General features: G+C 38.7%; 1 protein-coding gene across 6 annotated transcripts in view; it reads right to left on the bottom strand.

The window, feature by feature from the left end:
- Positions 1-24,957, bottom strand: part of TBC1D12 (TBC1 domain family member 12) — a 140,750-nt gene that overhangs the window by 2,262 nt on the left and 113,531 nt on the right. For 5 of the 6 annotated variants that reach the window (XM_045438280.1, XM_045438279.1, XM_045438277.1 and 2 more), the window contains 4 exons: positions 19,355-19,483; positions 18,981-19,090; positions 16,291-16,549; positions 13,622-15,499 (listed from right to left, as the gene is read on the bottom strand). In XM_045438280.1, the coding sequence (XP_045294236.1) occupies positions 15,431-15,499; positions 16,291-16,549; positions 18,981-19,090; positions 19,355-19,483 (567 nt within the window). In that variant the 3' untranslated portion in view covers positions 13,622-15,430. Of the gene's footprint in view, positions 1-7,516; positions 7,633-11,667; positions 11,750-13,621; positions 15,500-16,290; positions 16,550-18,980; positions 19,091-19,354; positions 19,484-24,957 lie in introns of those variants that run through there. The other variant, XM_045438278.1, reaches the window with a different exon arrangement.

The following is a 24,957-nucleotide window of genomic DNA, read 5'->3' as shown; positions in this document are numbered from 1 at the left end:
CCAAAGGCAAGGGAATTAAAAGCAAAAGTGAATTACTGGGACCTTATGAAGATAAAAATCTTCTGCACAGCAAAGGAAACAACCAACAAAACTAAAAGGCAACCAACGGAATGGGAAAAGATATTTGCAAATGACATATCGGACAAAGGGCTAGTATCCAAAATCTATAAAGAGCTCACCAAACTCCACACCCGAAAAACAAATAACCCAGTGAAGAAATGGGCAGAAAACATGAATAGACACTTCTCTAAAGAAGACATCCGGATGGCCAACAGGCACATGAAAAGATGCTCAACGTCGCTCCTCATCAGGGAAATACAAATCAAAACCACACTCAGATATCACCTCATGCCAGTCAGAGTGGCCAAAATGAACAAATCAGGAGACTATAGATGCTGGAGAGGATGTGGAGAAATGGGAACCCTCTTGCACTGTTGGTGGGAATGCAAATTGGTGCAGCCGCTCTGGAAAGCAGTGTGGAGGTTCCTCAGAAAATTAAAAATAGACCTACCCTATGACCCAGCAATAGCACTGCTAGGAATTTATCCAAGGGATACAGGAGTACTGATGCATAGGGGCACTTGTACCCCAATGTTTATAGCAGCACTCTCAACAATAGCCAAATTATGGAAAGAGCCTAAATGTCCATCAACTGATGAATGAAGAAATTGTGGTTTATATACACAATGGAATACTACGTGGCAATGAGAAAAAATGAAATATGGCCTTTTGTAGCAACGTGGATGGAACTGGAGAGTGTGATGCTAAGTGAAATAAGCCATACAGAGAAAGACAGATACCATATGGTTTCACTCTTATGTGGATCCTGAGAAACCTAACAGAAACCCATGGGGGAGAGGAAGGAAAAAAAAAAAAAAAAAAAGAGGTTAGAGTGGGAGAGAGCCAAAGCATAAGAGACTGTTAAAAACTGAGAACAAACTGAGGGTTGATGGGGGGTGGGAGGGAGGAGAGGGTGGGTGATGGGTATTGAGGAGGGCACCTTTTGGGATGAGCACTGGGTGTTGTATGGAAACCAATTTGACAATAAATTTCATATATTAAAAAAATAAAAATAAAAAAAAATAAAAACGTTTTGTGAAATTCAAAAAAAAAAAAATTAAGTGGAAAAAGGATAGGGGGTTCATTTGCAGTGGGATATTTAACAGCCCTATCAGTTCCTAATGATATGGTATCAGCCTGCTTGGTATGGGCTGAACAGTGAACAAAGACAGTTTTTAGAAGAGAGGTGAATAGCTTAATTGGGTAACAACTGTATGTCCATTAGCAATAGGAATACTGTAGAAGTTAAGAATCCATGGGATTTCCAAATTGTGCCAACAGCATGGCAGACTCCAAAAGTCTGTGTAAATAAGTATAGTTTTCCCTTGTGCCAATATGCCACCTCTAGTAACAGCTGTGTTTGGCAGCTTGGGCTGATTTTACATTGGTAAAGAATATGCTTCAACTCTTTCATGTGAGGAAACTATTATGTTTCCCTGGAAATTTCTTTTCCAAAATTAGGTAAAAAAAATAGAAGTACATCTAGGTTGTCCAAAGGGGGATCTTAGAGGTCCTCTCGTGGCTTTGAAATCATTTCTACAGTTGCAGTGCCATCATGTGAAATGGAGTGGGGCTCTCCATCATCAGGGAGGGGCAGTAAAATACTTAAACTGTTACAACCAGGGCTCCTGGCTAACTCAGTCAGTAGAGCAAGAGACTCTTGATCTCGGGGTCATTAATTCAAGCCTACTTAAAAAGAAATTGTTGGGGTGCCTGGTTGGCTTAGTCCGTAGAGCATGCAACTCCTAATCTCAGGATCGTGAGTTCAAGCCCCACACTAGAGTTAGAAATCACATTAAAACATTTTTTAAAATCTTAAAAAAAAAAAAAAAAGTGTTACAATGACATAAGATGATACAAGAGTTGGTCAAAGGAGCCTGTTCATAAGTGGTTGTCATCATATAGAGAGGTGCTATGCCTTATGAACTTTTAAGAGGGCAGACACAACATGACAAAATTAGAGGTGAACGAGGGAGCCTAATGAAAGCTGTCAATCCAGGTGGCAGCTGCAGCTATTGCATACAAACATGAGGGCATCCCTGATGCCACAAGGTCTAACTGGCATGAGAAATATGCTGTAGGACGTATCTGGGAGGCAAAAGGTTGTCCTACAATACCTGCAGCACTCCCATTATTTTCATGGCAGTATAGAGAGAAAGGTTGGTCAAAATTAGGTAAGCCAAGAGCTAGGGGCGTGGACAATGTTAAGGTCTTAAAGGAGGTTAGTGCCTCTGAAGGCCAGGAAATGGTCTCTGGAGTGGTATGTGGGAAGAGGGCATACAGAGGTTTAGTAAAGCAGTAACATTAGGAATCCATTGGCAGCAGTAGTCAGCTGGCTCTAGAAATATACATCACTTTTTTCATTTTGGGAAAAAGAATGGACAAAATTGACTCAAAGCATTTTGGGGTGAGCTTTTGAGTGCCCTCCCCTGAGGTACCTCATGTCCTAAGTAGGTAATAGTTGTTTGCACCCACTGAAGTTTAGATCTGGGGTCTCTACAGCCTCATTCAGCTAGCGCCTTTAGGAGAATGAGGGAGAGTGTAAGAGCTCCCTAATTTGATTACAAAGTGAAAAGTTACCAACATATAGCAAGAGTGGAACCTTGAGTGAAGGCTACAGAATCCAAGTCAGCTTGAAGGACTTGGGAAACCACAGAGGAGATTCACAATATCCCTGAAGTCTGGAAGTCTACATTAAGTGTCTCCCTCTAAAAGCAAATACAAAGAGTAATTGTGAGTCAGAATTCAATGGGATTGAAAGGAAAGCTGAGCAGAGGCCAATTACTGTAAACCAGGCTGCATCAGCAGGTACTGAGGTGAGAATAGTAGCTGAACTAGGGACTACAGGGTTGTGAAGAATTATGGAAGATTTTATGACTCTTAAGTCTTGTACAAATTAATAAATTTGGTTCCTGCCTGAGTCAAATTTACATTCTTTCTTTACTGGCAAGATTGGAGTGTTACAGGGTGAGGAAGTAAAGACAAGTATACCCTGCTGCAAGAGAAAGTCTATTCTAGGCCCAATTCCTAACTCTGCATCTCTGGGAAAAGGATATTGGGCTAGTACTGACGGAAGCTGTTTATTCTTTTTCCAAGTGATGTGCACAGGCTCCGTACTCCGTAACAATGCAAGTTCATCTGCATGTGTAGCCCAGAGATTAATTGGGACTGTATGTATGTATGTATTTACTCACTCACTCACTTGAACTCACGACCCTGAGGTCAAGAGTCGCATGCTCCACCGACAGAGCCAGCCAGGGACCCCAATTGGGACATCTTTTAAACACTCATCCTTTTCAGAAGAATTTAAATTGAGATAAATTTCTAGTAAGCAAAGTAGGAAATCTGGGGTTTGGTTTGAGGATAGGGAAATACAAATGCCTTTATTACATTTTATAGTGGCATTAAATTTACATAACAAACCTCCATCCGAAAGGTGTGCTGGTGAGGAGCTGGACACTAGAAAAGCATTATGGCTGTTAAAGAGGGCCTAAGGATATTGGGGTGAGCTGGGATATGGGCAATGAAATAGGTTGCCCAGAGACTCCTCTAACTTGAATAGAATCAGAGGTGACAGGCAGAGAGAAATCCTCTGAACAGGTGGTAGAGAAAGTCACACCAGCGTCAATTAAGAAATCCAGTTCCTGGGACGCCTGAGTGGCTCAGTCAGTTAAGTGTCCAACTCTTGATTTTGGCTCAGGTCATGATCTCACAGTTCAGTGAGTTCAAGCCCTGTGTCAGGCTCTGTGCTGACAGTGAGGAGCCTGTTTGAGATTCTCCCCTTCTCTCTGCCCCTCCCCACTAGCATTTTCTTTGTCTCTCAAAATAAATAAACTTAAAAAAAAAAAAAAAAAGAAAGAAAGAAATCCAGTTCCTAATCCTCTATTTTAGGTTTAATGGTAGACTCTGGGTGCAGGTGAGGATCAGCTGATCCTGTGATTTATGGGGGAACTGTCCCACAGGAGGAGAAAAACCTTCTGGGGGTGATGGGTCTAGATAGATTGTTTTGTTGTTCTGTAAACTTTCCTTTCTCTTAAGTGTAGGCCGGTTTTTCCTCCAAATTTTCTTCCTGATTTTTTACAGTACCTGCAACTGCCTGGAGACAAATGGGAAGGGCTATAAGTAGATTCTGAGTTACTCTCAGAGTCATGCTTTTGCTTTTCTAGAGATTCAAGTTGTAAAGCAAGCATTGTTGCTTTTAACTGTTTCCTCTTGTATTTTTTTTTTAACTTTTTAAAAAGTTTATTTTGGGAGAGAGCACAAATGGGGAAGGGGCAGAGAAAGAGAAGGAGAGAGAATCCCAAACAGGCTCTGCACTACCAGTGCACAGCCCAGTGCAGGGCTCGAACTCACGAACTCTGAGATCATGACCTGAGCCAAAGCTGGATGCTTAACCAACTGAACCACTGAGGCACCCCCACCATGCTTTTTTTTATAATAGGGAGAAATTTTCCCACTACATTAGAAATTAAAAGATTTCTATGTACTAGGGCTTCTGTGTTCAATGTGGTATGTTACTGAAAAGTCTGTATAAAGCGTTCAACTACACCTGGGTGGTTCAGTTGGTTAGGTAACTGACTCTTGATTTTGGCTCAGGTCATGATCTGTGGTTTGTGGGATCAAGCCCTAAGTCAGGCTCTTTGCTGACTTGGCTTGCACTTTCTTTCTCAAATAAACATTAAAAAATTTTTTTTTAATGTTTTTATTTATTTTTGAGAGAGTGTGAATGGGGGAGAGGCAGAGAGAGAGAGGGAGACACAGAATCTGAAGCAGGCTCCAGGCTCTGAGCTGTCAGCATAGAGCCTGACACAGGGCTCGAACTCATGAACTGTGAGATCATGACCTGAGCCGAAGTCGGACACTTAACCGAGTCACCCAGGTGCCCCTAAATAAACAATTCTTCTAAAAGTGTTCAACAAAGGTCTTTGGATGCTCTCCTTTCTGAGTGAAAAATTCAACCTTAGACCAATGCTAAGTGGGGGGAATTCTCCAATATTGTTCCTATCAAGCAAGCCTTGAATATGAGTCTTCAGCTGAGCCATTTCCTGGTCATTTGTAGGAGGGCCTGGAAGAAATTCTGGCCCTGTTTCCTCTGTGTGTGGGGTTTTCCCCAGGGGGCTGTGTGGCTTGTCTTGATTATACAGTATAATCCTGGACAAGAAGAACACCCCATAGTAGCCAATACAGCTCCTGTGAGTGGAACTGTTAATGGTCACCAGTCTTTCAAACTCAACTCTAAATTTGGTGAGATCTTCTGAAAGTAGAGGTAAAAGGTCTTTGTAATTTAAAAGGTCTGCTGTTGTCCAGGGAACATGAATTCTTTGCAGTGGAGGATACTTCTGCAAAATACACTGCATAGGAATGCCTGAAGCTGGCAGAGACTGGTTACAGAGACCTGGAAACTAGGAGGAGTTATAAGAATAGTAAAGACAGCCCTTCTTAGATACCTACTGCCCTTCTTAGGTGTTTGTGCTACATTTGCTTCCTGGCTTCTTTTAGTATTAACATAAGTAACCTGTACACCCTGGGCCTGGAGATCAAGCCAGAGTGCTCTTTGTAAATCTTGTAAACGAAAGGAAGTTAAAGCAGGCAACTGGGTATTTAATGGATTTTCTGGAGAAACTGGAGAAGTTTTAGGATCTAAGAGAATTGGCTGAGGAGATGGTGTAGGGCTTTGAGAGGTGGGCTTAGACCCTGGGCTCAGAGATACAAAAGATCTTCTGAAGGGTCAGGGAAAGTCAGACATAAAAGGGCATATGAGAGGGAGGAGAAGGGAAGATTTACATAAGACGTGGTCTTTAATTTTTGTTCGAAGTTCAATTTCTGTTCTTTCCTCTTATTAAGGGAATTCCTAAAGCTAGCTGTTATACTTCTTGTGTCCTCTTTTCAATTTGGTGTTCCCATAGGTACCAATACAACAGCTGTTTAGGATGAGAGCTCTCTAAAAATTTTTCAAGTGTAAAAGCTTTTGCAGTTCAAGAAATCCATCATCTAGCCATTGATGAGTAAGACCTTCAAAGATATATTTGTTATAATAGCAACTCCATTCAATAAGCCTTTTTGTGGAATAACTCAGAGGTAACTCTTTGAGATTAGAATAAATTGTTACCACGAACACAATAGGCATCCCTGGAGCAGGTGCAGAAGATGTAGCCCCCGTGATCCAAAACATTCACTCCGAAGATAGTCTAGGAAAGTAAAGCTCCTCATCACAGGGTTAGAGGCATTAAGAACTGCATAGTGGAAACAGTGTCTTGGTTTCCCACAAGAGGTACTTCCAATCATAGACTCACTAATCTGTGACACGGAGCAGTCACTTCTGGAATCAGATTTTTTCCAGCACCAACATAACAATGAAGGCTGAGATGACAAAGCCCCTTATGATACACTTGTCTGAAGCTGACAAAGTCAGATGAAGAGAATGCTGCTTATGACTTTGTAACTGGGAACCCCAGTCTATTCAACTGGCCACCAAGATGCACATTGGTACACGTACCTCCCAGCTGCCAGAGACCAGAGACAATATTCTCACTGGTCACAAAGCCAAGCTTTCAAGACACAGTACAAGACAAAAGGAAAACTTCACCTGGTTTTCCTCTTGTGCATATTAGCAGCTTTAGCTAATCCCTGGTGTTTTAATTTTATTTCAGTTTATTTATTTATTTATTTAGAGAGAGCACATGCATGCGTGCACACAAGTGGGGAGGCACAGAGAGGAGAGACAGAATCCCAAGCAGGCTCCACGCTATCCACAGAGCCCGATATGGGGGCTCAAACCCATGAACTGAGATCATGACCTAAGCCGAGATTAAGAGTCGGATGCTTAACTGACTGCGCCACCCAGGCACCCCTAATCCTTGGGTTTCTCGGAGCCAAACTCCCCTGGGTTGGGGACTGTGTGGTGTTTCACAGTGTACCTTGTTGCACAGATTATTTCCTTGAGGTTGGCAGGTTTCCTAGTGTCAATGCAACCCATTCAGTAACCAACTTATCCTAACACAGGTGTCTTTGAGTTAGTTGGAGAGCACCCTAACAGCTCCAAAGTGCTTGACTTGTGCCCACCAATTTTGTAGCTTTGGCTTCAAAGATGTCCCTTATCAGGAGCCTTTACCTCATGTGCCCATTAGCTCACAACGGTTTGTCTAAACAGACGCTGGTCTGGTGACAATTGTGAACTCACCAGTCTACAATGCTGGCTTGAACAGCCAACTTATGGGCCTATGCCAAAGATAGACGGAAACAAAGAAAAACAGTGACCATCTCTGGGAGGAAAAGGATCAATAAAAATCAAGAGTACTCACAATAAATCTTTACCAGAGTTGCTATGCCAAAGGAACTAGTTCCACAAATATTTCCTCCTGCAAATCTAAATTTAGAAACGGACAAGAAAGGACTCTTGCTTCCACCAAACCCTGCAGGCAAAGATCCAGGAGATGGATGTGGTATGAATTCTTACCTTCTGCCAGTTTTTTGTTTTTTTTTTTTCTCCCCAGAGATCCCAAGATCTCTCAGCTGCAGCAGCCTCAGAGCGAAGTGTTCAGCCAGTGAAGTTTTTTCCTTCGTGGTAGCCAGCTATAGGGGAAGAATAATTTTTCCTCTACCTTTCTAGGTTCTTTTATCTGGTCTATTAATCAAATTGACATATGACAGATTAACAAGAGGAAAACAAATTTACTTACTTATATACATACAGAAGCCCCACAGTGAAATCGAGAGGCTCCCCAATAGTCAGGCAATTGAGGCTTACAAACCATTTTGAGCTAAGAAGAAGGGGAGGGGGTCTGGGACTTCAAAGGGAAGGAAGACAATTCACTTGAAGATGGGAACAGCAAATGTTTGGCAAACAAATGTAAGCCATGCCATGCAGAGGGAAAGAGACACAGAGAGAACTTTGAACAAACAGGCCCTGCACCAAGCTCCCCACAGCTTACCAGCTTACCATCTCTGGTCCATACTCTTTGTACCTATCTTTGGTGATAACGTTCTTCCTGGACCAGGCCCTGTATCTAAATTCTTTTAGGCAGTTGATGGAGAAGGTAAAAAAAAAAAAAAAAAAAAAGCAAAAAAAAAAAAACCTCTTCTGAACTCTTTTGGGCCTTGTCTTCAGCTCAAAATAATCAACATGCAAAGTTGGCACATTCTGGGAAGATGTGTTCTGAATCCCTCATAGTCCACGTAGAAGCTACAGCTAGTGCAAAAAGACTAAGGCAGGAACAAGCTCAGGCATGTTTGAGTATTAGAAAGTGGCCAGTATGACTGACGCAGAGTTGGCACGAGGGCAGGACACAAAAGTCAGAGGTAGACTGTCCAGATGAGGCATCAATATTTTTTTCTAAGATGTTACAAGTCATTATTTTTCCCCACCCGCATAAAATGTCTTTCTCTTTTAGAAATCCTTTTCATATTAATGGATTCACCCATCCACCCAATTGTAGAAGTGGAAAAAAATTAAGAAATCAAAAAACAAAACCATGCCCCCTTGCTGACACTAGATGGCCCCACTTCCTATCTACCTAAGTAAACAATTGCTACAAACAGAACTCCCCTTTCAGATTCCCAACACCAAATTTACAAACCTACTTTCATCTGATCTGAACACCATTTCCACTTTCCCTTATGTCATACTCTGCATCCATTTCCCTGCAGCGTATTCACGAATCTTAGATTACATATTATCCCACTATTTCTTAAACCTCTACTGAATATCTCCCATTAATATTTAAATGCTTAACATTAAATACTTCACTTTCATCTTTAAAAAAGGAAAGAGGCAACCTCCTTTCCTCCCTACCAGTTATTTACTATCTGCTCTCTCTTTCCCTTTACAGCTAACTTTAGAATTATCTACACTAGCAATCTTATTTCCTTGCCTCCCACTGATTCTTCAACCATTTGTCTGGCTGCTACACTCAATATATACCAAACTAACTAGGGAAATGAATGATCTACACACTGCTAAATTTAATGGACATGTCTCAATCCCTGTCTCAACCTCAATGCCACCTGACACTATCAATCACTCCTTTATGGAAACTCCTTTATGATTGTCTCTTGTTTTTTCTGACCCCAGCACTCTCCTGATATTCCTATTTCTGACATCTCTTAGCTCAGTCTCTTTCACCCAACCTTTAAGTGAACTTTCTGAATGAACCAGAAATCATCTGAGTTGGGTTTCTACCTAAGTGCATAATCTAATGGGAATATTTATTTTAGAGAGAGTTTGTGTGTGTGTGTGCGTGAACAAGGGAGAGAGGCAGAAGAGGAAGAGGGGAGAGGAAGAGGGATAGAGGGAGAGGGGAGAGGGAGAGGCAGAGGCAGAAGCAGATGGAGAGAATCCTAAGCAGGCTCCATGCCCAGTGTGGAGTCCAACACAAGAGCTCGATCTCATGCCTCTGAGATCAAGACCTGAGCAGAGAGGTGCCTGAGTAGCTCAGTTGGTTAAGCATCAGACTCTTGATTTCAGCTCAGGTCATGATCTCGGGGTGGGTGGGTTTGAGACCCACATCAGGCTCCATACTGACAGTGCAGAGCCTGCTTGAGATTCTCTCTCTCCCTCTCTCTGCCCCTCCTGTGCTCTCTTTCTTTCTTTCAAAATAAATAAACTTTAAAAGGAAAAAAAAAAAGTTAAAAAAAAAAAAAAAAAAAAAAAAGACCTGAGTCAAAAACAAGATTTGGACATGTAACCAACTAAGCCACCCAGGTGCCCTAACAGAAATATTTTAAATGAAAGGTAAGTTCACTGAAGAATGGCCTAAAATAAAAATCTTTTCATCCAATTGTCATGACTAATGCCAAACACTATTTTGGGCACTAGCAATTCAGTGGTAAACAAAGACAATGTTTCTGACCTCAGAGTTGACACTGCAGTGGAAACAACAAATAAGGAATAAAACAATGTCAGGCAGGGGAGCCCTGGTGGCTCAGGTGCTTAAGCATCAAACTCTTGATCTCAGGGTCATGAGTCAAGCCCTGCGCTGGGCTCCACACTGGGCATGGAGCCTACTTTAAAAAACAAAACAAAACAAAACAAAACAAAACAAAACAAAACAAAACAAAAGACAGGTAGTGGTAAGTGCTAGGATAAAGAAATACGAAGCTGAGGAAGGTCATGAGAATGACAGAGGATGGATATTTACACAAAGGTACAACTCTGAGGAGGTGATATTAAGCAGGAACCTGAATGAAAAGAGAACATAAGCCGTACAAAGACCTAGGTAAAAAGCATTTCAGAGGGAACAGCAAGAATGAAAGCCCTTAGGTAGATAGGAGGTTGGCAAATTGAGAAATGGCAAGAAACCATTAGGTCTGCAGTAGAATTAATGAGGTTGAGTGGTAGTTGAAATTGCAGAGACAGGCAGAGACCAGAACAGATAGGACTTTGTAGAGCAGAGTAAAAAAGTTTGGATTTTAATTATAAGGAATGTCACTAGAGGGTCATGAGCAAGAAATGATAGGATTTGATTTGCATTTTTTTTCAGTTATTTTACCTCTTTTGAGAGAAAGAGCAGGAGCATGTGAGAGAGCCTGTGCGAGAGTGTGTGCACGAGTGGGGAAGGGGTGGGGAGAGACAGAATCCCAAGCAGTCTGCACGCTCGGTGTAGAGCCCAACTCCGGGCTCGAACTCACAGATGGGGAGATCATGACCTGAGTAGAAATCAAGAGTCAGACACTTAACCGACTGAGCCACCCCAGGTACCCTTGATATGCATTAAAAAAAAATTTTTTTTTAAATAATCTCTACACCTAATGTGGGGCTTCAGCCCACAACCTCAAGTGTCACACACTCTACTGAGCCAGCCAGGTGCCCCTGATTTGCATTTTTAAAGGAGTGTAAAACATGTAGTCTAACAAGTTTTATGAGAACTGTTTACTTTTTTGTTTATTTATTTTTGACAGAGAGAGAGAGAGAGAGAGAGAGACAGAGCATGAGAGGGGGAGGGGCAGAGAGAGAGAGGGAGACACAGAATCTGAAACAAGCTCCAGGCTCTGAGCCGTCAGCACAGAGCCTGATGCAGGGCTCGAACTCACAGACCCCAAGATCATGACCTGAGCCGAAGTCGGACGCTCAACCGACTGAGCCACCCAGGTGCCCGAGAACTGTTTACTTTTCAAGGGCTCACATAAGTGGCCTTCAAAATCAAATCAGAAGAAATACTACAAGTAATGGGATATTTCCTTAGTGCACTATAATTTATTGAAAAATCACTTGGTATACATTAAGAATAGAACTCTATCATTCAAACACTTTTCAACTTATCTTCTCAGGAACCTTACGTACAATCTACAAGGTTTTAATCAAGTAAATACTTTCCTTTCAAAATTTCTTAAGGTGCTAGGGGCACCTGGGTGGCTCAGTCAGCTAAGTGTCCAACTTCGGCTCAGGCCATGATCTCACGGCTCGTGGGTTTGAGCCCCACGTCAGGCTCTGTGCTGACAGAGCCTGGAGCCTGCTTGGGATTCGATGCCTCTGTCTCTCTGCCGCTCCCCCACTCACGCTCTGTCTCTCTCAAAAATAAACATTAAAAAAATTAAAAATATATATATATACATGCTAAAATTAAAAGGCTTTGCAATTTATGTAATAATCAAAATACATCATTTACTTACAACATTATCAATAGTGCCTAGATCAGGAAAAACTGAAGCTTCACTTTCTGGTTTTATAGTATCATTATGTATGATACTTTGCCTGAAGATGAAAAAAATGAGAACATACATGCACCGCTGTCAATTTTATATACTTTTTCAAATCTGTATATCATTTACATTTTTATTACAAAAGTGACTCTCCAAATATATTGCAATAGTACAAAAGTCAAGTTACCTTAAATAAAACCATAAAGTACTGTTTACTTAAATGTTCAATAAATGAAAACACTTTGCAATTTTTTTAAAAGTCAAATCTCCTGGCATTTATTAGAAAACAAGCTCAACCCACAGGATGATATGCAAATAATAAAACCACATTAAATGGTAGAATGTTTGGAAAGAAATGCAATTTTGCTAACTTCCCAAGCCTTGCAACTTTATTTAGTCTATCAAAATATTAAGAGGCAATGCTTAGCAGGGCTTAGCAAATGTTCCCACTCTCATTTAAAGTACCAAGTATTTCACTTCTATTGCAATTACACTGTTAGTAAACAAAAAATATTTTCAACGGGCCAGGATTTCTTCCCTCTGAAGTCACTAGTTTCCCTGAAATCTTCTGTTTTAATTTTTGTTTTTACATGGGTGAAGCAGTGAAGTTATAATTAATGAAGTTTTACTAATTTGGGGAATTCCTATTTTGGACACTGCTTTGATAACATCAAAATAACATGAGTGCTCACGTCAGCATCACATATAACATCAAAATAACATGAATTCAATACAAAACTCACTTTTTCCCCCAGAGGTAAGACTTTGTTTTCTGACACTGTATATGCCAACTAGTCATAGAAAATTAAACATGGCTATTTCACATGTTTTTTCACCTCTTTTATACCCATCTCTGCTGTCTGAATATGCTCATGGAATACAAAAGAATTTTATCAATCAAAAATAAGAAAAAAAAATAAAATGTATGGCATTATGAAGTAATATAAATTATTCCATGATTATATAATTTAGAATTACACTAACAGTATAGACTCTTAAAATGTTGACTGCTCTAGATAAAAATAGCATCAGTTCCCAAGCAACAATGAAAGCTGTTATCCTAAAGTCAGAGGCTTCACAATCCCAATGCCCTTTTGCAAATGCTACCTAACTTTTGTAAAGTCAAACAAATATACCCAAACCAATAACATTATATGAAGATCATCAATGCAAAAGAAATCAGCAAAAACCGTAACTATGTTCTAGGGCTTTCAGAAAACTATGCTACCTGGGGCACCTAGTTGGCTCAGTTGGTTAAGCATCCGACTTCAGCTCAGGTCACGATCTCACGGTTCATGAGTTCATTCAAGCCCTGCATCGGGCTCCAAGCTGTAAGCACAGCTTGGAGCCTGGAGCCTGCTTTGGATTCTGTGTCTCCCTCTCTCTCTGCCCCTCCCCTGCTTGCACTCTCTCTCTCTCAAAAATAAACATTAAAAAATTAAAAAAAAAAAGAAAATTATGCTACTTACTGGGATCTTCTAAGTACCACTTAAATAATACAATGTATACCTGGCTGAAAGGACATAAAATGAGAAATTATATATATATATATATATATATATATATATATATATATATATATATATATATTAAGTAGACAAATGAAACATTATACATATTAAATTTTACATAACCTTGGAGATTTTTAGCAAAACTTATTTTTTAACTGAAAACCAAACAACCTATCATACACTGACCATGTAAAACAACCTTATATTGCCTGTAGAGTAGGTTCAAAGGAAGATACAGTACAATATTTGAACTGCCAGTATGGTCAGTCTCAAGAGGCTGAAGGACTAAAAATATCCCCTGAAGAAGAAATTTGGCAAAAAAAAAAAAAAAAAAAAAAAAGGTTATTCTTTTCCTCCAAATGTGGTAAAATAAACCAGTTATCCCCAAAGTAATGAACACTCATTTCAAGTAATTACTCGGCTTACAAGTTTTATTTACACAGTAATTATTAATAGTGGCTTTTAGTGAATTCCTTGTATTTACATTTTATATACACATTTATATTTGAAAGGTAAAGAAACTGTACAATAATAAAAATGAGAAAAAGTAATACAGTAATTTAGGTCAACTCAGGAAACAAATACACAAAAGTAAGATTAAATTTAGGCAGGTAGTATAACTTCAATGAGATTACTGCCAGCGGTTACATTCCCTGTTACCAGGACCACCAATACCAAGGAAGTAGTTACCAGAGTTAAAATGTCATTCTAAAACCTATTAAGACCCTGGATACTCCCTCAGTATTATTACACTACTAGTTTCCACTAAGTAAGCTCCGAAGATAGGAGTTAATTTCTGAGGGTTCCACTAGTGGTCCCTAGGCTAGAATGACCCATGGGGTAAAAATATATGGACACCATCTGGTCCCATACTCCTAAAGAGGCAGTCACTGAACTAACAAGGTTCTCAGGCTTGTTAGTTTGAAGACTACATACTGCTACCAGAAATAGTATGCTTAAGATTTGTTTTAAACCAAACTGCAACATAAAAGCACACTGTACATCTAATTATTAACAAAAGAGCATGTTATACAGATATCACTTATAATACTCAAGTGATTTAGGTTCAAGGATTAAACATAATAAATTTCATACGAATTTATCAATAATTAATAATTTCTTTATCCACTATACCATCAAAGTTAGACTTGTTAGAAAAAAGTTAATTTTATCTTTTTCTTTTACTCTTATTTCCATTGATTAGAAAATTATGCACAGTGTTTTACAAGTCATAGACTTGGCTACATATTAAGATTTCAAATTTAAAACGGAATTAAATTTTGTTTCTACAGACAGTGAAGGAATTTCAACTAAGAAGTTTAACATCTTGCCAAGTAGCATGCTATTTAAGAACTCTCAGAATTCATATGTTTTACTCTTACCAGTGAAAAATCTCATTGATATTTATGGACTTACTTCCAAAATCAAGTCTTCAGTCCACTAAAGTGCAAAGAACTTTTCTTCTACCAGTTAGCTTTCTTAAATTACTAGATGAATTTAATAATTCTAGTAATAGAACAATTTCTTACACTAGAAACAGAAAGGCTAAAATTCTCTGAGTGACAGGAATTCCCTAAGAAACAATTTCCCTTCAGAAACAGACAGACATGATACTGTGGAAAACATCTAATTGAATGTGAAACAAGCTCCCACCAGTATTTCCAGTTCCCAGAAAACCCAAACTTCCCCCAACCTGTGAGTGAAGGTAATGACTTCAATGACTTAAATAATTTACAATCAAAGTTGCTTACTCTTGGTCTCTAATATCTTCAAAAGGTCAGAACTGGAGACAATGTTTGTACTAAGGTGTTTACTTCAAATAGTATTTTGGAAGTTAAAGTAGTATTTAACAATCAGCTCTGACCTCCAAAGTGCTTTTATGGTAACTGTTAAGAAAGAAAAGATGTAATAATTTGAATAATCTGCAAAGCTGTTAAAAAAGTTTATCGCATTAAACTGTTCACTCCAAATTATGGAGTATGAACTAGCCATTTAAACTTTTTCCTTTGTAAAAGGGCTCTCTACAAAATACTTTTTTATTAATACTGTCAATCAGTTACTCATTTCATTAACTTCAGTCATGGAATTCAAAATCAGCACTTTCCCATGTCTTGATTCGTTTAGATTTCTCCAACATTTTCTTCCATGTTTTTTACATAGGAAACAAAAAACTTTTATCAAAAAAACATCTTTTACATTACATTTAGTCTTAATTTTGAAGATTAGCTTTTCAAAGCAGGACTATTATTCTTGTCTCCTTCTTTAATATCCTTCATTACAGAGGCAAAGACCTGAAAATTATATAAAGGAAAGATTAATCCTCAAAATTAGCTACCACACAGATTAAGATATTTAAATAACTATAGCTTATTAATGTGAAAAGGCTTTGGTATATTTAACTCTGTCCACTGGAAGACTGCCATTCTCAAATCCTCTTGTTTGTTTCAACCCAATTTTATGGTATATACATTCCAGTTTTTTATCACTTGCCAAATATTATGAAATTACTATTTGGTAACAGAACATTTTCTTGACCGATATACCCTTTTTTTTTTTGGACCAGTATTCTTAGATTTCATTTTCATAAGTAATAAAACTGTGAGCTTATGATGCCTACCGTCTATCATTCAAGGAGCAAGTGATAATGCTACCTTATATGTCACTTAACTTAGACTGACAATGTTTGCTTCCCTAACAAGACTAAAAGCATCTAAAAAGCTACAAATCATACATTATATACTTTCTATTGCAAACTCTTAGCACGCAGTAGGTGTTTAATACAGTTGTTGTCTACTTGAGATACCAAAGTAATTACAGAATTGCTCTGGCAAATGGGACCACCGTAGATTGTAGTTCACTAAATGCAAAACATTACTGGACTTACATAAAAATAATATAGGTTTGGATAGGTGAAAGAGGAGTAACATGTTTTAAACTCTTGCTCTTTCAAAGTCAAAAATCAGTTTTTAATTGATTTTTAATTAAGTACTAACATTTGAGAAATAAGTAACTTTTTTTTTACAAGAAGTCAACTGATTGTTTTAACATATCTATTAGAAGAAGTAGGAAGAGGTCACTATACCTGAGTCCATTTTTTGGTGCTATTCTGCATCTGAATGGCTGCAATACAGTTGAACAGCTTTTCTGATGTGATATCTTCTGGCAATTTAGTTAGGAACTGTGCTATATGAATAAAGTCCATTTGTAGGAGAATATCTTCATATAATCGGAGGATTCCTAATCCAGTCCTAAATAAAAATTCCTCCCCATCTCTGCAAAATACATCCCAGACTCTACAGGCCAGATCAAGTGGGAGTGATTTGCTATACAGTGTGAAGATCCTAAAATTAGGGGGGAAATAGTCATTGAAATTTTTCATTCATTTATCCATTCACTCATTAAACATCTCTATATAAAAACAACAGTGCTTAATTAGGGATAAAAAGGCAAATAAGATATAACTCCTTCTTTCAAAAACTTGAGCAGTGGGAAAGTAACAAATAACGAAATTATGTGAATTTACAACCTTCCATAGAGATATGGCTTAACACATATTAGAGTGACAAAATCACCTAGTAGTTAAGGATATGGTCTTTGAAACCATAATATCTGAGTTTGACATTAGTAGTGTTACCTTGAGCAAGATATCCACCCTTGCTGTGCCTCAGTTTCCTCATTAGTAAACAAAGAATGATATTACCTACCTCTCAGGATTGTTTTGAAAATTAAAGGAATAAATGTAAAGTATTTAGAACAGTGCCTGGCACATAAGAAATGCTCAAAAAAGTTACTTATTATTGTATGAGGAACCCAAGTATCTATTAACCTAAAAATCATAATGTCTGACTTGTCTCTCTTCTCCTACCACAGACATCTATCTACTGGGTTTTTGTTTTTCCCTTTACCAAACTTTACTTACTACTTCTTTTGGAGCATGTATACGCTCCCAACAGAATCACCAAAACGGTTTTTCCCATCCTTTCTGACAATGTCTGATCATGTAATTCTTTATCCAGTGGTGCTTCGGGGCGGCATTCTGGTTGGGGAAATAGGAGAGTAGGTGCTAGAGAACTTTTCTTGAAGCTGCCTTGGCAAAGCACACATTTTTTTTTTTTTTTTAAGATTTTATTTTTAACTAATCTCTACAACCAACATGGGGCTCAAACTTACAACCCCAAGATCAAGAGTCGCATGCTCTACATACTGAGCCAGCCAGGCACCCACAAAATACACATTTTTTTTTTTTTTTACAAAGATTGTGTTTATTTGAGGTAGTGCCGATGAAACCTGAGGAAGAGAACTAAAGGCTCCCACCCTATTTAGCACTGCCACTTATTTATTCCTCTTTTCTCTTGCATAATCGATTGTGGGATTTGTATGTAGGAAGTTCAACAGAGGCAGTGAAACAAAAACCCATGTCTATTTCTTACATTATAAACACATATTTAATTGCACAACAAAAAGCATGCCCTTGGTAGTACAGAGAATAGTAATTCATTGCTCAAAATGAGAGAGAGAGTGGCACTACCACTGTCTAGGAAGTTTCTAGTACACAGTACTCACTCATTATTGGTTCCATCCTGCTCCCTATTATTAATTGTGATCCTGGTTTGTCTCCTGTTGACAATCCTCAGGCCTGAAAATTGAGTATTTTTCCCCCCTTCCCCCTCTTAGTATTTGATCTTGGTACTGTGGGTCTCATTATATAAAACCTTTCTTCTCCCCCATTATCTTGGGTCCTTCCCAGAGGAACTCTAATGTTCCTAGTGGGAATGGATGAGAACACACCGAAAAATAAGTTTTAAAAAAATCTTAAATAAAAGAAGCCCCAAACAACTGGTAAGACAGCATATTTGATCAAAGCCATTAATTATTTATTTTTCTATATTAAAACTTAGGATCATTTACATGAAATCCACTGAATTTGGTGATTAGAATTTAGGGGTTGAATGTTTCATACATACTCTTAACAACCTATCTTAAGATAACTGCACCATCCCTTTGGCAAAACTCACCACCCCTCTGTTCTGTAATTCTGTAATCAACGGGCTCACCAGAGTCCTTGGCAAGGAAGTGTTGAAATTGGAGAGTTGAAAAAAAGGCATTAGCACCTAAATAAGGCTCCACTCTTCTGTCAAAAAGCTGGATAAAGCCTTGAAAAAACAAAGCCTTCAAAAAAAAAAAAAACCCACTATCGTAACTATCACAAGCTCTTGTGTGTGAAGAATGAAGAAATGGCTCTCTTTCTGAGAGTATATGTAGTATGTACTAGGCATTGAATGAGATAATCCATGTAAAACACCCTCATACCAACTTAAGATATAGATATTATTATTCTCATTTTCTATATAAGAGACTAAAATACAAACTGAGGGATTCTGATTTCAGCCCAGAGTCCATGTTCTTAATCAAATGCTTCCCCACAAAAATGTGAATTTCTCTATTTGTAAGGGAAGAAGTTTTCAGATGTATAATCCTGTACATGAGATTTACTTTAGTTCCTGAATTACACAAAAAGTTTTTTTTTAAGTATTTTATTTTTGAGAGAGCGCGCGCACAAGCAAGGGAGGGGCAGAGAGAAAGAGGGAGACATAGAATCTGAAGCAGGCTCCAGGCTCTGAGCTGTGAGCACAGAGCCTGATGTGGGGCTTAAACCCACAAACTATGAGATCATGACCTGAGCCGAAGTCGGACATTTAACTGACTGGGCCACCCAGGTGCCCCTACTTGGTTTTTTATTGTTAATCATATTTTATGTATGTTATGACTTACCAGTCTATCAAGTATATGTCTGGTGTAAGACTGTAAGATTTAAAATGAAGAAATAGTTTGGAGAGATTTTCTTCAAAAAATACTTCAAACGTTGCAAAATATTTCAACATCTAAAGATAGAAATATCAATAAAGTTATTAAAGAGTATACTAGAGTATACTCTAGAAGTAAAGAAATTAAATCCCTAATAACAAATTAACAAAAAGTCTTGCTTAGCACCTCTTTCTGAGTCTTTTCATCAAGCATTCGCAAAACCGTAATTCAATGAAAAACTTATTTCAGTCTTCCAATTACTGTTTTTCCCTCCAAAAGAGCATTCAGACTATAGAAACCAACAATTAAAGGAAAATACGATTCATTCCAAATGTTCATACCATGCTGTGATCCACACGAAAAAAGGCCAACTGGCATGGCTTATTGAGGAGATTTGCAAACGCAATGAAGGCATCTGCCTCTTCCAAATTGAGAATGAGAACTGCTGCTATGAAGGACATCCCTTGGACCTTCAAAGAGAAAAGAAATTAATCAAAATATGCTTACAATAATAATTCTATGTACTTTATCTTACAGTATTCTTAAAAAATTATAAAATGATTAAAGTAGAATTAATCAAGATTTCTTTTTATTTGCCAATGAGAGTGCCGGATCCTAACCACTAGACCACGAGGATTATTTGCCAATGAAAGTAAATACAGAGAACCTGCTAGTAATTATGAAATCTCCCTAATTTTACATTTCTTGTTCATGTGTTATGGCTTAAAAAGAATTAGGGAATGGGATGCCTGGGTAGCTCAGTCGGTTAAGCATCTGACTTCAGCTCAGGGCTCAATCTCAAGGTTCATGACCTTGAGTCCCACATAGGGTGAGTTCCAGCTCTGCTTCAGGTATGCACAAGCCTCACTTTGGGTGAACACAAGCCCCACTTTAGGTGAGCCCTACTTGTGTGTATGTGTGTGTCTCTCTCTCCCTCATGGGATTGTCTCTTTCTGCCATGCCCCTCTTTCACTTCCACCCTCTCTCTCAAAACAACAAAAATAAAATAAAAAGAATTAGGAAAATTTCTTGGAAAAAAAGAATAACGTATTGGCTTTTACTTGTTACAAAAGTCTATCTCCATGTATTGTCTCACTTTCATTTTCTCTAAGTCTGAAGTCTTTCGAAGTAGAGTATAGTGAAAATCAGGTGATTGCTTTCATTGTTATAGCACATCTGTCTGAGGTAGAAAATCAGGAACTAAGAATAAAAGAAATGTATGAGAACTGCTGCTGAAATTCTAAGACAGAAGAGGTTGTGGGAGGTTGGACAGTGAGGCTGGGTTCCTGGAAAGTAGGATGAAGAAATACGAAAAAACCATTCCAGTGGCAGAAAAGAAATAGGAGTAAAGAGGTGTAGGACCAGCCCAGCTGAAGCACAAGATTTATTATAATGAGAGAACTTTTTTTCTTAACTTTATATTCAAATTTTAGTTAACATACAGTGCAAAATGGTTTCCGGAGAATTCAGTGATTAATCACTTAATACAACACCCAGTGCTCATCAGAACCAGTGCCCTCCTTAATATCCATCACCTATCTAGCCTATCTCCCACCCACCTCCATCCATCAACTTATAATTTGTTCTCCATCTTTAAGAGTCTCTTGTGGTTTGTTTTCCTCTCTCCTCTTTTCCCTCACCTTCCCATATGTTCATCTGTTTTGTTTCTTAAATTCCACATAAGTGAAACCATATGGTATTTGTCTTTCTTGGACTTATTTTACTAGCATAATACATTCTAGCTCCATTACGTCATTGCAAATGGCAAGATTTCATTATTTTTGATGGCTGAGTAATATTCCATTGTGTACATATGTATGTATGTGTGTATGTATGTATGTGTATGTGTGTGTATACACATATATAAATAAGGTGGTATATAGCGTGGTGTGGTACACACATACCACCTTCCTTACCTGTTCATCAGTCAATGGACATTTGGGTTCTCTCCATAGTTCAGCTATTGTTGATAATGTTGCTATAAACATTAGAGTGCATGTACCTCTTCAAATCTGTATTTTTATATCCTTTGGGTAAATACCTAATAGTGCAATTGCTAGAATGTAGGGTAGTTCTATTTTTAGTTTTCTTTAGTGATCTCCATACTGTTCTCCAGTTTGCATTCCCACCAACAGTACAAAAGGGTTCCCCTTTCTCCACATTCTTGCCAACACCTGTTGTTTCTTGCGTTGTTAATTTTAGCCATTCTGACACGTGTGAGGTGGTATCTCATGGTTTTGATGTGTATTTCCCTGATGATGAGTGATGTTGAGCATCTTTTCAAGTGTCTGTTGGCCATCTGGATGTCTTCTTTGGAAAAGTGTCTGTTCGTGTCTTCTGCCCATTTCTTAACTGGTTATTTGTTTTTTGGGTGTTGAGTTGTTAAGCTCTTTATAGATTTTAGAATCTAACACCCTTTATCAGATATATCATTTGTAAATATCTTCTCCCATTCCATAAGTTGCACTTTAGTTTTGTTGATTGTTTCCTGAGCTGTGCAGAAGCTTTTAATGTTGAAGTCCTAATAGTTCATATGTTTGCTTTTATTTCCCTTGCCTCTGGAGATATGTCTAGTAAGGAGATGCTCTGGCTGAGGTCAAAGAGGTTGCTGCCCGTGTTCTCCTCTGGGATTTTGATGGTTTCCTGTCTTACATTTAGATCTTTCATCCATTTTTAATTTACTTGTGTATGGTATAAGAAAGTGGTCCAGTTTCATTCTTCTGCATGTTGCTGTCCAATTTTCCCAACACCATTTGTTGAAGAGACTTTTTTCCATCAGATATTATAATTTTTTTTTTTCAACGTTTATTTATTTTCAGGACAGAGAGAGACAGAGCACGAACGGGGGAGGGGCAGAGAGAGAGGGAAACACAGAATCGGAAACAGGCTCCAGGCTCTGAGCCATCAGCCCAGAGCCTGACGCGGGGCTCGAACTCACGGACCGCGAGATCGTGACCTGGCTGAAGTTGGACGCTTAACCGACTGCGCCACCCAGGCGCCCCTCCATCAGATATTATAATGAGAGAACTTAAGTATGATGTATTTACAAACAGTGAAAGGCACTGAATAAAAAGCTCATCTATATATATAGATGCTTGCTTGTGAGTTATGGGGAACTATTATGAATTTTTTAGCAAATAAGTGATATGGAATTGCTGCTATAAAAATACTCATTCTTTGGGGCAGATGGGTGGCTCAGTTGGTTAAGCATCTGACTTTGGCTCAGGTCATGATCTCACGATTCATGGGTTCAAGCCCCACATTGGGCTCTGTGCTGACAGCTCAGAGCCTGGGGCCTGCTTCAGATTCTGTGTCTCCTTCTCTTTCTGCCCCTCCTCTGCTCTCACTCTCTCTCTCTCTCTCTCCTTCAAAAATAAATATTAAAAAACAAAAACAAAAACAAACCTCATTCTTTTACTAAAAAAAAAATTCATCATCCACTTTACTTCTGGTAAAGACTTGCATAATAGACTTACATAAAAAGACCACTAAGGATATTTGCAATGAAACCGTGGTCTCTTTTTCCCAACCAAATGTTTTGAAAGGTTTGCCTACAATCACTATTTCTACTTTCTCAGTTCTCTTTGAAGTTTTTAGCACACCTCAGTCTGGATTCCCACTCCATTACTATACTATCTTGAAACTTCTTGCCAGGATAACCAGTACTTATAAACCCCAATGGGCACTTTTCTATGCTCCTAGAATTCCGTTTGGTTCTGTGATCCAGTATTTTTTTTGTTCTCCTCCTTCCCTGGCTTCTTCTGATTACTTTCGGCAAAATCTACAGAAATTCCCTATTTGATTTTCTAGAGTATTAATTCCATGAGGACAGAGCCTGTGGTAGGCAGAATAACGTGCCTAGGACGGGATCTATATCCTAATCGCTGGAAACTGTGAAAATGATTTCTTACATGGCAAAAGGGACTTTGCAGATGTGATTAAATTAAGGATTTTGTGATGGTGAGATCACAATGTAAGTGTATTGGTGGGTGTGCCCAATGTAATCATCATGAGGATCCTTATAAATAAAAAAGGGAAGTAGGAGAATCAGAGAGAGAGAAACTTGAGGATACGATACTACTAGCTTTGAAGATGGAGGTGCAGGGTCAAGAGCCAAGGAATGCGGGCAGTTTCCAGAAGCCAGAGTAGGCAAGGAAGTGAGTTCTTCCCTAGAGCCTCCAGAAAGATAACAGCCCTGCCAATACCTTGACTTTCAGATTTCTAATCTCCAGAGCTTCCAGATAATAGATCTATATTGTTTAAAGCCACTAAGTTTGTGGCAATTTGTTATGGCAATAATAGGAAACCACTACAGTACAGAGACAAGACCATGTCTGTTTACAATTATATTCTTTAAAAAAAATTTTTTTTTAATTTTTTTTACGTTTATTTATTTTTGAGACAGAGAGAGACAGAGCATGAATGGGGGGAGGGTCAGAGAGAGGGAGACACAGAATCTGAAACAGGCTCCAGGCTCTGAGCTGTCAGCACAGAGCCCGACGTGGGGCTCGAACTCACGGACCGCAAGATCATGACCTGAGCCGAAGTCGGCTGCTTAACCGACTGAGCCACCCAGGCGCCCCTAAAAAATTTTTTTTAAGTTTATTTATTTTGAGAGAGAGAAAGACAGCGTGAGTTGGGGAGGAACAGAGAGAGAGAATCCCAAGCAGGGGGTCATGCGGGGCTTGAACTCATGAAACCTCGAGATCATGACCTGAGCCAAACCTGAGTTGGACGCTCAACCAACTGAGCCACCCAGGCGCCCCACGATTATATTTCTAATATAAAAATATATTCTTATATTAAAATTGTTAACCATCTGTAATAGAAGAGTAGCCAATAGAAGGAATTAAAAATATAATTAATTGAATCTAAGATGCTGTTTAAAAAACATTATTTTACATCACACCAAAAAAGAAAAATGCCATTTAAACATTGACAACGCTTTCTTAGAATTATTTGATGTGTATCACAGAGCTATTTAAAGCTCAGATTTATCATATACCACTATTTCGTATATATGAAAAGGAAATAAAAATAAAGTTATTTCTACAGTATCTTCAAAGTCCAATTTTTGAATATTCTGTATGATTTATCAACTTGTGATGTGATGCACTAAAATAAGCACACCATTTACATAGTATTTCTTTTTTTTTTTTTTTTCAACGTTTATTTATTTTTGGGACAGAGAGAGACAGAGCATGAACGGGGGAGGGGCAGAGAGAGAGGGAGACACAGAATCGGAAACAGGCTCCAGGCTCTGAGCCATCAGCCCAGAGCCTGACGCGGGGCTCGAACTCACGGACCGCGAGATCGTGACCTGGCTGAAGTCGGACGCTTAACCGACTGCGCCACCCAGGCGCCCCAGTATTTCTATGAAAAATGTATAACCTAAATCTAACCATGAGGAAATGATCAGGAAACTACTGCAAAAGAATCAATAAAGGGTCATTATAAAATCAGGCTTGACTCTTCAAAAGTGTTACAGTCATGACAGACAGAAAAGGCTAAAAAACTGTTTCAGATGAAAGGACACTAAGGCAACAGGACAACTAAATGCCACATCCAACTCTGACTGGATCCTGGAAGTGGCGCTGGGATGGAGCTAGTGCAACTTTTCTGTTTGAAGTTATTCAAAATAAAAATTTAACAAACAAAAAACCCTTATGGATAGACCACGCAGCTTAAGAAGTAAAACTTTAGGGGTGCCTGGCTGGCTCAGTTGAAACAGTATGCAACTCTTGATCTTGGGGTTGTGAGTTCAAGCCCCACATTGGGCACAGAGCTTACTTAAAAAAAAAAAAAAAAGAAAAGAAAAGAAAAAAAACAAGAAAGAAAAAGAAGTAAAACTACCAGTTGAAATACCTGTGTAACTGAACCACTTTGTTACTTGAAATCTTTCTTCCTTCCCTTAAGCTTGGCTGGGTCATGGGAGGAAGTCAAC

The sequence above is a fragment of the Leopardus geoffroyi genome, chromosome D2 (genome assembly GCF_018350155.1).
Source record: "Leopardus geoffroyi isolate Oge1 chromosome D2, O.geoffroyi_Oge1_pat1.0, whole genome shotgun sequence".
NCBI lineage: Eukaryota > Metazoa > Chordata > Mammalia > Carnivora > Felidae > Leopardus > Leopardus geoffroyi.
The sequence above is the reverse complement of the archived record's forward strand: the minus strand, read 5'-3'. Positions and strand labels throughout refer to the sequence as shown.